At 39.4% G+C, this 12,055-nt stretch overlaps 2 protein-coding genes across 2 annotated transcripts in view; both read left to right on the top strand.

Moving 5' to 3' along the window:
- The window catches only part of LOC149097048 (uncharacterized), a 347,996-nt gene that overhangs the window by 289,910 nt on the left and 46,031 nt on the right, over window positions 1-12,055 (top strand). The window lies entirely within an intron of this gene.
- On the top strand, window positions 478-11,991 carry LOC110066892 (uncharacterized). Its single transcript, XM_020774148.2, has 5 exons — window positions 478-697; window positions 3,370-3,431; window positions 5,655-5,767; window positions 7,606-8,534; window positions 10,823-11,991. Exons 2-5 carry the CDS (start codon window positions 3,381-3,383, stop codon window positions 11,380-11,382), a joined length of 1,653 nt encoding a protein of 550 aa, XP_020629807.1. The 5' UTR covers window positions 478-697; window positions 3,370-3,380; the 3' UTR covers window positions 11,383-11,991.

The following is a 12,055-nucleotide window of genomic DNA, read 5'->3' as shown; positions in this document are numbered from 1 at the left end:
AAGGCGAGTGACAACTGAACGTGTAAAACTCTTATTTATCTTAAAATGTTGACGACATGTATTAAAACGGACGTGCTAACGACTAAGCAACGATTTCGAAATGATTCATTTTCCTTTTGACGTACGTAAGTGTTTCAGTGAGCCGCTCTGCCTGAGTCCAGAAGCTTTCCCGAACCTGTCAGACACACAGTAGAGAAATAATAAATATCTCGCTAGCTTCTTCTCCTCCGTCCGCACTACAAGTGGCAGATCCTTGTTTTTGCCTGTATCGAAGGGGGGGAAAGCTAGTCTTTAACCCCTTACGGTGCAAATGAAACCTCGAACTCGGTTAGCAAGCTTAAGGGGTACTATGTCACGGTACTATCCGTGCGGAACATTTTTCGGTGATAAGATAATAAAGCTCACTGTGTACTCCGCTGTTTCGTACCTGCTCTTAGAACAAAGCCCCCCAAGAATGAGAAATAATGAGTTTTAGATTTCAATTAAGATCGCCAACTTGTGGCGAGATTATCACTTTGCACTTTGCCCTAGAAAACCAGCGTCCATGGCCTTATGAAACTTTAACCACTACCGCCTAGGAATAACATCTCAATAACATTTTAATGACCTTAGGCTGATCAGTTGAAATTGCGGTTTTGTTCTGGAAACAAGCATTTGAGGATAGCCTTCCCGGTTGTAGCTTTTGCCATCTTAGGAGGTAAGTGAGTTTTCAACATGTTAACAGTAACATGGCAGTATAAATATTTTCAAAAGGATTAAGTGTAAACACTTAAACATTGTTAGGTTCGCCAATTGATTTGAGCTGTAGTCCCAGGAGAAGACATCTGAAACATAACGTTAATAACTATTAGGACTTTTGCTTTTGAAATCTAGCAGTAAAATGATTTGATAAAATCTATTGGATTATTTTCTTTCTTACCCTGTGTTTTGTATTTTACAATATTTCATTCAGTTCAAGCAACCGTACAATCATAATCGTATTCGAATTTTTCGGATTTTGAGTGAGGATAGGTAGAAATAAGACTCGAGCCTCGAGAAAGTTTTAAAACGATACAAAAAAACTTCCGATCAAAATACGCAACGTCTCTTTGAATTACCGTGACGAGGGCAACTGATCAATGGCAACCGTAAACTGGCCTAAGTTTATCCGCTCGTTAAGCGCTCTCCAATCTCATTTCACAAGCTTTCGTTAAAAATAATGTTAATAATGGTTTTGTTCATTATCCAGTTAGAGCAATCATTCTTTGACTTTTACGCGTTCTACCCTTGAACTCTTCGGTCAATTTATAGGAACCTCGATGAGGTCTCATTGAATGTATTTTCTTTTCCGAGTGTTCAAAACAAGTTAATATTTTATGCGTCGCACAAATTTGTTACACTTTCACGGGAATAAATTGGTAGAATGCGAAAATGATTTTTTCTTTTGAAAAAAACTATCTTAAGGAAAATGAATTTAATTTTTTGAATGGTCTTATTAAAAAAAAAGGGTTTTATTAAGTAGCTTCTACACTTCGCCGGAGAAATTTAAAAAGCAGCTTTATTTCTACGGATCAGTCACGAAAACGGAGCTTTCCGAAAATGAGAAACCAGAAATTGCAAGAGACCGCATTCGATAAACGCTGCCAACGTAGGATCTACAAGAGATCTGATCAGTCAATAAAACGTAAGACTGATACTACATGAAAAACATTTCGAGACACCAATATGACAAGAACCGATAAAGTAGGATCGCAACAGTGGACAGCTGTTTCGCCCTTCTTGGGGCTCGTCAGCACTGTGTAGCGAAGATATGTAACGCCAGCCCATCAGCCAACGCAAATAAATTGCAAAATGACCCGTTCACTATATGACCCGTTCACTGTCTTTTCGAAAACGCTCTTCAAACCGGAGGAATTTAAAAACGCCGGCTTTTCTTTTCCTTGTGGAAAAAAAACATTTTGAAAACGGGGGTTTAGGACGATTTAATCACGATAATCATATGATTTCCCCGAAGGAAGTTTTCCTCAAACAAAAATCCAAAATGACCGGTGATTTTTGCGTTTTTACCGGCGTAGTGTGGGCGGTAAACATTTGATGTGTTTTCGAGTGAAACCTCCGTTTTCAAATTTCTCCAGCGTAATGTGTACGGGACCTTAGTAGTTGTCAGTCATCAAAGCTAACCCTCTTTATCTATAACATTAAGCCCGACTGTTCTAGATTGCGTTTTACTAACGTTGTTCCAAATCAGAAATATTGCGTGGTAGAAGCTAATCATGAGAAACATTGACAGGGACAAAAATTCCTTTTGATTATTTCTGGCTACTTTTCCGGTGCATTTCATTTTTGTGATGTCCTTTAAATTTTAAAGAATACTATTGGTGAAGACTTTCAAGATGACGTGATGCGTAAGCCTAACAGTGATACAAAGTTCAATCTATCAGAGTTTTTTTTAACAAAACACTTTTTTAACCATGTTTTATTTCAAGCAATCGTGTACTCGAGCTCATAATCTTTTTTCAATTTCTCAGAATTTGAATGAAACTGATAATTATAAGTAGAAAACAGACTTAGGCCTTCAGAAAATTTTTAAAACTTCTTTAAAAACCCTTCCGGTCAGAATTACGAAATGAATCGATCGTCCAAGCCAGTTTGGTTTTTTGTTCTACTGGGGAATTGAGCTCCACTGTGAGCGAGAGGTGCTCTGCTGCTAACCGAGATCAATATTTTTAGAGAGGAATCCACATCAGCCTTACGTGGATTTTACGCGGGTCCTCTATCCTGATCGAATTGGAATTTGGAGTGTTGGTTTTGGAGGAGGAAGGAAAACCGGAGAACCCTGAGAAAAACCCTCGGAGTAAGGCGAGAACCAAACAATAAACTCAACCCACGTATAGTTGAGTTTGTTTTTGGTTCTGCTGCGCTCATGTATGAGTAATTTGATTTCTGGTATGACTCACGGTTTCGTATGGTTGCAGGCAGAACTAAAACACTTTACTGAAATAAAAGCTACCTGTCATATTTGAATTAGAGCCAATAGCATTTGAAGTTTGATAATTAAGCATTTTTATTTGTAATTTTTATCTTTTGGAAATCTATAAACATTTTATCATATTTGTACATTTTAGCCTTTCAAGTGTTTTTTAAAGTTTTTATTATTTCTACTCTAATTTTAAATTTCTAAATTATTCTTAATTTTTTAGATCTTATAGATTGTACATATCTTATTCCCCAGGGTCCCTATGGATACCAGCCTCGTTGCTGAATGGGCTACCCTGGTTAAATAAAGTTACTTACCACTAACTTACTTAACTACTGTTCAATGACACTATTCCACTATCGCTGTCCACATTCCTTTTGATTAAACGCAATTTTTATTATGTGCATGCACAGGTGCTTAAAAGATGATGTTTATCGCGAGTTTCTTGGTTTTCATAATGGCTCATCGACATTCGGTAAGGATTATTCAAGTTTTCTATATTATTATTGATCGAGCCGCATGTAGTGGCGAAAGTAGATTTATGTAAGTCAATCGCGGCGCGCTAATGTTTTATCCTCGTTCCATCAGAAAAAATATTTTGTTACGTGGCTTGAGTTTTAGTTCAAACTAATGCCTGCTCTAATTGGTTGATTCATAGTCACGTGGCAACGACCTAATCTAAATATTGGTGCCGCCTGACGATAATTACTGCTCTCAGAACATTTTTTAATTTATTTTTTACACACACAAAAACTTCTAAAAGCAAAATTCGAACATTCAAAGCGTCACAGTGTTCCAAGTAAACTCGTTAATGATTAAGCAAGTTTAAACAATAGAAGCCTTAATCATGACGGTGTTTATCTGGTCTCAATTGGCATAGATTTTTATAATTTTATTGCTCCGTCTCGATTGAGAAGATTTACCAAACAAAGTCACCACATTTCGAAGCGCCTCGAAGTTCATCAAAAATACTCCTCTACGCGGCTTTCTTCTCGGTGTTTTAGCACGTGGTCAAACACACTCTTTCGTGTATGATATATTACAAGAAGAGAGTAAAATACGACGGGTAGTCAAGTATTTTTGACGAACTTTGAGGTGTTTAGAAATGTAGTCAAATAAGGTCTTGAGTGCTAGATATATTTTCTCAACCGAAACCAGTAAAAACTAAGGAGAAAACAGAGAAATGAAATCGTAGAAATCTAAACAAATTAAGGTCAGATATTCAAACTCCGTCACGGTCATGCTTTTCCTTGTTTAAGCTTGATGAATTATCAATGAGATTGAGAAAGTTTCGATCAATAAATTCATATCGTTATCAGTTTCCAGGCAGGCGTTCTGAATGGGGATAGAACATTCGCTATACAAGATTGGATTTTTTTAAGGGGGTAGGATACCCTCAAATGGACCAAAAAGTTTGTTTAAATATGGTGAAGAAAGATCAATTGTGTGCTATTGCGCTCAAGAAGAGAAATTAAATTTCTAGAGTTTTACTCAAAAGGGTTGCTATGGAAACCAGCTACAGCCTTTTGAGGTAGTGTTTTATAGTATTGACGCCAACACTTCCTGCTCTTCTACAAAACAAGATTTGACTGTCAAATAAGCATATCGTGTAAGTTTCTGTTTTGTTCTGTGCAATGAACCTAAGTTTTGACAGTTAACTCTTATCTTCAGTGCTTTTTACAGGCTTTATTTGGAAATAACCTTATTTTTTACCACACCCAGTGGAAAATCATCTCATGTCACGTGATAGACCTTAAAATGTTACGATTTTTTTGGTTTATAACATCACGACACTATTGGTCTTTGATGAGCCCAAGTTTCAAGAATTCTACTTAAAAACCTTGCAAAGTAGAAATGTTGGCGCGAAGTCAGTCGGTACAAAAGTAAACTTTTGAGAAAAATGCACTTTAAGTTTCTTACACGAAGTATTAAGCATTTAACGAGCCACAAATAGCGGGGGGTGCAGATTGGATCTCGGGGGAGGGGGTGCAATGGTTGTTCTATTTTGTAAAAAGTTACCGCAGTTGTGGGAAATATTCCTTTTCATAAGGGAAATGAATGAGCCTGTGATGGCAAGGGTCTTAAGCCTGGTATTTCCAAGGAATTGAATTTTTCATGAACATCGCCATATTTTAAGGTATCCTACCCCCTTAAGTCCTTCTGTGAACATTTTAAAATTTGGTATTTTTCATATCCGTGCATATTACATGACTCATAACTCACATCAAGTAACCCGCCTTATTATATGACTGAGAATATTAATTCATTGTGATTGGCTGAGAGCAGGCCAATTTATCGTTAATTTTTAATTTGTACTGCAGTGCAAATTAACACGCACGCGTTCGCAATTTTCTCAGTCATAGAATGAGTAATCGTATGAAAGCTCGAGCAATCAAGGATTTACACTACTCGTGATATTTGGGATTCTTTCAAATTGCAGTCGCCTGAGGGCTCCTGCAATTTTGAGAGAATTTTCAAATACCACTCGTAGTGTAAATCTTTAATTGCACTCGCATTTATACGATGACCTATACCTAGTGTTAGTTTACTCAGTGTGACTTGATCTCTGAAGCTTGCACGATGATTTCTCTTCTTTCCTTTTAGTGCGTCTGTGTGTCTTCAACCTAAACTATCACAGAAAATTAAAAGAATGTAGATGATGACTTCTTAACCGTTTGTTGTCTGTCTTCCACGTTAGGTGTGCGACGAGCTCTATCCAATATCGGTGGTCATCGACATTGCCCAGAAAGAGCCTGCATGGTCCACAGATGACTACATTGAACCTTTACAGCAGAAAGCAAATGATGCCGCGTATGTATCAACATTTACATTCTCATAAATAACGATATTACAAGATGCTTCTGCTTTGATTGGTTTACCGATAGCAGTTACCGCCGACGGCAATAGATCACTCCGAGTTGCCTTTTGCCTCTGTCAGACCAAGTCTTCGTGCGAAACCATTCATATGAAAATGTGTTCCACCTACAGGTTCATTTTTATGCAAATCAAACTTCTTTTCAATTCATATGAAAGGTTTTGCATTAAGACTCGTTTTGAAACAGAGACACAAGGTGACACGGAAATGGCTTATTGTATCAATTTAAGGTGGCTAACAATAGTTTCCAGCTCTTTCCATCACTAATACTTTGATGGATCAATACTAACACACTTTGTAATATGATCCTACAACAATGGTTTCACACAAATGCCCAATCGTTAGTAAACAAGTTATTGCCATCACTTCCATATAATAGGATACCATACCAACAGTACAACCTGTTAGAAACACCCTTAATTGTAGTTTTCAGTGCTAATAACCCGAAAACGAGCTCGGTGACCCCTATTTTGTATCACTGAATTGTGAAAAGCATAATAAGATGAAACATTTTTGAAAAGTTCGAAAAAATTATGTTCAGGGGATCCACAACCACCTTAAATTTTCGAAAATAAGCGTTATACGCCACTGGTAGTTCCAGCCCATCAATCCCGTTTATCGTTAGGCATCGTTAATTCATCTCTCAATATATACCATAAGCCACGGAACAGTCCACAGCAGCAGTCATGGCGTTTACAACAGACAAAGATGTGTAGTCCCTAGAGGGGGGGGTCTCCCATATAAATAGGACGAAGGTGCTCGTCGAAAATTTTGAAAGGAACCCCCTAAGAGGTACCAAGATTCTGTTCTGTGGGCGTGGCTTGAACATTTTTCACCCCTAAGAGGTACCGATTCTAAAACAGCACGTTATATCTTGTCACATTTTTCTTTTTGGGGGGCGGGGGGGGGGGGAGGGAGGGGCAATCAACACCCTAAACGGTACCGTAAAAGCTCCCGCTAGGGACGTTGTGAGGCGGCAGACATTGAGCCACTTTTTTAACCCCTGAAAAGTACCACGAGCATCCCCGTCTTTTTTATATCAGAGTACCCCCACCCCCCTACTTTGGGGTGTAGTCATCTTTCATGCCAAATGTCAAAACTGCCAGCATGTAGGATTATGTACTTGAGACGGTTAACTCGATCATTACTGACGGTGAGGATCATCCGTGGGTTAAGACCATGCGTCTAAAAAAGGTCAATGGGGCTGTTGAGATAAAAATTACAGCGGCCATTACAGACCAGGGATGAGGACTTGGAGCTACAGTCGGTGTATAACGCTGTACTGTTGTCAAATGATCACGTCTGGTCATGTGACCACAACTAATCACTCGATCTACCAAGCGATATTTGACCCCCGGGAGGTACTCTAAACGTTTTTGGTGGGGTTGTGCGGCCCGAATCTTGAAACCTGTACCCTCTTCCAGACCAAAATCTGTGATTTTCCATACCTTATTTCAAATCTGAGTAAAAAGTCGGTACCCCATTTCAGACCTATAAAATTAGTATACGGCTCGTGATATGTGACCGAAGTTAACCAGAAATGGCTTCCATTTGCCTATAAACATTTGAGAAGGACTACTAATCTCTTTTTAATAACGCATTTCTGTAACTGTTATTGAGTAAACATCTTATGCTCTGAGTTTTGAAAAAAAGCTCCTCAAATAAATGACCAAATGCAATACCAAGTCCCCAAGAACTTATTATACACTAAACGAATACATAAAAATAATAAAAAAATAGATTCACAATAGTATATATCTCTCTTTCTTCCAAGTATTCCAGCTTTAAATTTGCCTCTGAGTGACGCCGCAAATCAACAAGACCTTGCCTGGATGAAAACTGACATTGTGGACAAATACAAATTTGTGAAAGATCCCACGAGAGACATATGGACCAAGCAACCCGATTTCAAAGGACTTCTCGGAACCCCTACGTTCGTCGCTGCTGCAGATCGAGTAAAGAAGTTCTTTGTCCGCAACAACGATTGGGACACCACAAAAAATAATCGTGAATTCCGCACAGCGCAGAGCTGTCTCAACCTTCTCTACATCACAGCTGCAAGATACCTGTTCGTGACACACATTCTTTACGTACAAAGCGGTAACAAGTTACAACCTTGTGTAAGTACGGCTGACAAAAAAATAACGATCCCTGATTCTGGCGTGTGCTATCCTGCACCTTATGGGAGCGCCACTTGTACCTCCGACTACGACGTGGGGCTGGTTGGAAAAGATGCTGGCGTTCTTACCGAAAAGTTCAACGCGTATTTTCAAGGTGCTCAGGGATTTGGCAAACCGTCAGAGCTCGTGTTTGACACCAATGTCTACGCTTTCACCCTTGAATACGCCATGCCATTTTTGTTTGTCAAGCTTCCGGGTACCTTTGCTGCTGGTGTAGAGAAAAACGAGCAGACGATAAATTTCAAAATGCAAGAATTGGCCAGTGCGTACTACAAAGTTTTCAAGTACAACGAAATTTTCTTTCACGCGCTGGTAAAAGTAGCTGAGACAGCAATGACAGCTGCCAAATCCAAGACCCAGCTAGACGTTTGGCTGAAAACCTTCAAAGCAATGGATGCCAAAGTACCAATGAGACCTGAAGGCGCATTGAGTTCTCCCAAAGCGTTCAGAACAGCCCATAATAATGAATATCAGAAACTCGTAAAAGCGATGTCAGTTGCCGGATATGATCCAAAACTTCTGGGTAATTACAAAAAGACAATTTTCTTCCTATAAGAATGTACGTTGAGCAACTGAGATAAATATCAAGAAAGATGGAGTTTTGTTAAAAAACGTTACAAAGATTAAATAATTCTTTGTACTCCGCAAAGAATCACTTACCTCATCTTGACATGGAACTAAGGCTCGGTTAAGGTTACAGTATACCTTCGGGTCGGCAATTTTCTTCAAATTTGGATTTTTGGGTCGAAGTAGTGGTCGAAGAATAATCTCTAATTTCTGAAAAAAAAAATTGAAAAAGGCTAAATATTGGCGGAGAAATGGCGGTTTTACGTTTTCGCCGGAAGTAAAAGTTTACCTCTTGATTGACAGCCCTATGGCGCGTATGCAATCAACCGAGACGATTTTCGCGGTATGGATGTCACGAATTGACTGCTCAGTTGATAAGCATTGTTGTTAGCATTTTTGGTATAAGTTGTAACTCTGTTAAGTTATAAGTAAACATAGACCACGTTAAGAACATGGACCAGTTCGAAAAAGCGAAAATAGCGAAGAACGAATGAAAATACATCAGTGAGTGAAAAAGCGAAAGTTCACCACTCGGATGAAGCTGTAGCTATCGTGTAAGGCGGGCAAAAAATTCGTGGTAAGAGAAAAGAAAGGTTCTGTAAAAATTTCGGAACTTGACAGCAATAACAGGGATGTTGACAGAGACTCTTCTGATGAGTCCGATATCGACGAATCGTCAGACTCATTGAGACCATTTGAAATATTATCCATGCACAGTTGACCACACACAGTTGCTCCGCGGCGCTTTCTTTCTTTTGCTTGTTTTCCTCACCCAGCCACTCTAGCGTTCCTATACTTTTAGTCTTCCCCATTTTGCTAGAGCAGCTTCAAGAAAAACTGAGCTACAGAAAAATTATCTCTCCGCCTTCGGCGCCTTGAGCGCATTGCGAAACACAAGGGTTTTTTGGAGATTCGTGCGGAACTTTCAGCAGGAGGTTAACGGTAGTAAACTGTCCCTACACTGATTGGCCCTGAGAACTCAGTTGAAGGCATTCGTGGGCGGAGTTTGTTTGCGAAGCAGAAGATTTTTCTCAGTGCTGTTTTCTCGAATAAATTTTTTCGCTTGAAGCAGACACTTTAAAGAGTTATAACTCAAAGGGAATTTGTTCAATTGCCCTGAAATTTGGACAGTAGATAGTTTAGCTTATAAACTTCATAAACGTGTCTGCGAATTATTAATTTCGAAATACTTTTTCTTCGAGAGCGATTTTTGTACCATCACTTCACATTTTTTTAATCCTATTTCGAAAATGTTCTGTAACTTTTTACAGCAATTGAATATGCCAAAACGCAGACATCTTTTTTTAAGCGCTTTGGGCTTTGAAACAGAGGAAAACATTAAATTGGCGAAAAACGAAATTCGCTTTGACTTGTAGCTTTCGAAAGGTGATTCGGGCCCTCGCATTTAGTGGTCGTGAAAAATTCGACAATTCGTTTTATTTCAAAATTCTTGGTATAATTTGATAGCCAGCTATAAGCTTTAATTTGATATAGGGGTTTAGGTATCTACATCTTAAACTGCACGCGCTACATCGCTTGCACGCGAGAACCCTTGAAGGTATACTGTAACCTTAACTGAGAACTAAAGTCCTCTTCACTTGTTTTCAATATGACAAATGCCTTTTAAGACATATATAAATATATGGAATCAAGCTTTAATCAAATCCAACTAGGAACCTAAGAGTCGAAGGTGATCGTTTACAATTGCTTCCCCTTTCCGCCTGGGAGAGCTACTCAATTAACAAAGTGTTATACTTGAAGGTTCTGCGCCGTGGTCCAATCCGTACCATTTTATATAACACGTTTTGACAGAAAAGGTTATCCTTTCGCATACTCTCCGACGAAAATGATAACCCTTTTACATACCTCTCACCGACCCTAAAAAATTCTTGCAAAAAATCTTTTTTCCCAAAAAAGGTCCACTGGAAAATTCCTACCCTAAAAATATCCCCTAGTGGTTAGTGCCAGACCTCTTCGACAGCAATATAACTGCACGTGGTATTTTGAAAGGCCCTTTTGACACCTATATGAAAGATTTTATTATTTTTTTCTATAGTTCAGATCGTGAAAACCCTACCCTTTCATGTACCTCCAGTCTGGAAAAGGATCCCTTTCGGGGGTAGCCTCCCAGTACAGTCCATTAGAGGGACTAACGACTGCTGCCCTCGATGTGTATAATGAATAATCTGGTTTGCCGAGGCAGCATCTAAAAGCCAACTAAACATGTTACTTTGACGTCCATAGGTGATCTCGCAAAGGCCCTGATCTATGCAGCAGAGGCCTACCATACCCGAGGCGCCATACGTCACGTAGTGGGAGTCACACAGATGAAGATTGTGAGCTTGAAGACAGCACTAACAACTAGCGACCTGTGGGTGTCCATGATTGAAAACTGGGGAGAGGCAAACAAAGAGTACAACCACTGCGGGGGAATCCCTCTGGAGGAATGCTTCCTTAAGATGACCAAGTACATGTGGAGGATGTTTAACGCGATGAGATTGATCCGGGAACGCCTTCCTCCTAATGTTAGACCTGGATTGGTGCACTTTGGCGAAAAATTCCGCGACCCTGAATTCGCCATGAAAATGTGGCTCGATTACAAAAAGCAAGGAAAGACGGCGATTCCCACACACAAGTCAAACGTGGAGCAGTTTTTGCAGCAATTCGGGTGCAACGCCGCAGTTTTGGGGGAGCCATTCTCCCCGACTTGTATATCGAAAATGAATGATAAAGTCAACGCATACAACAAGAAGCTGGCCGGCCTGGTGACCGATGAACCAGTTAAGCCACCCTGGCGCCCATGAGAACTTTAATTTGTTACTGTAGCATGCTGCTAGAAACTGCCGTGAGAAACCTTAGACATTTACTTAATCCTCACATCATAGTTATGAACAATATATGAAATATAATCCTCACATCACACTATATATCAAAACTAAGGTTGTAACATTATTATTCCGCAAATTATTCTAAATCATAATACATTCGAACCTCTCAGTTATGGACATCAGCATAATACGAAAAACGCAACAGTCATCGCCGCCATCTTGAATTACCGTTCTCAAAAGAATTCTTGTTAGCCTTATTTTTCCTATCATCCAACATAGCCACCAAGTTCATTGTCACTTGGATCTCTCGGAAATGGTTGCAAACCACCTAAATTTAATACGGACAGTTCACATAGTGTCAGAGAAAACTAAATTCATTTATCTTTACATCTATGATACCGACTCCTCCCTAAAACGGAGACTCAGCACTTCTTCGGGAACTTCTCCATTGGAGTCGACATACATTGTAGAGGTTCGAGTGTACTAAAAAAAGAAAGGGCAATCAAGGTAGCCCCGTATTGTTCATGAACGGTGCCTTTGTCAGTAGGATTGCAGCGATAACAAAATAAATACATTGAAAACTCAGCTGAATTTGTTAGCTCCGTTAACACTGACTTTGTGAAGGAGGTGGAGAGTGTTCTCAGTCATT

Source organism: Orbicella faveolata, unplaced genomic scaffold (genome assembly GCF_042242905.1).
Source record: "Orbicella faveolata isolate gen_17 unplaced genomic scaffold, um_ofav_v1 contig_47, whole genome shotgun sequence".
In the NCBI taxonomy this organism is placed as follows: domain Eukaryota; kingdom Metazoa; phylum Cnidaria; class Anthozoa; order Scleractinia; family Merulinidae; genus Orbicella; species Orbicella faveolata.
Note: the sequence above shows the minus strand (reverse complement) of the source record. Positions and strands in the feature narration are given on the sequence as shown.

What these genes read in the sequence shown, in the direction of transcription:
- LOC110066892 (XM_020774148.2), top strand. Translation starts at nt 3,381, where the DNA reads ATGATGTTTATCGCGAGTTTCTTGGTTTTCATAATGGCTCATCGACAT. An exon ending in CAGAAAGCAAATGATGCCGC is followed by an intron (nt 5,768 to 7,605) that starts GTATGTATCAAC and finishes CTTTCTTCCAAG; the next exon opens with TATTCCAGCTTTAAATTTGC. An exon ending in ATATGATCCAAAACTTCTGG is followed by an intron (nt 8,535 to 10,822) that starts GTAATTACAAAA and finishes TGACGTCCATAG; the next exon opens with GTGATCTCGCAAAGGCCCTG.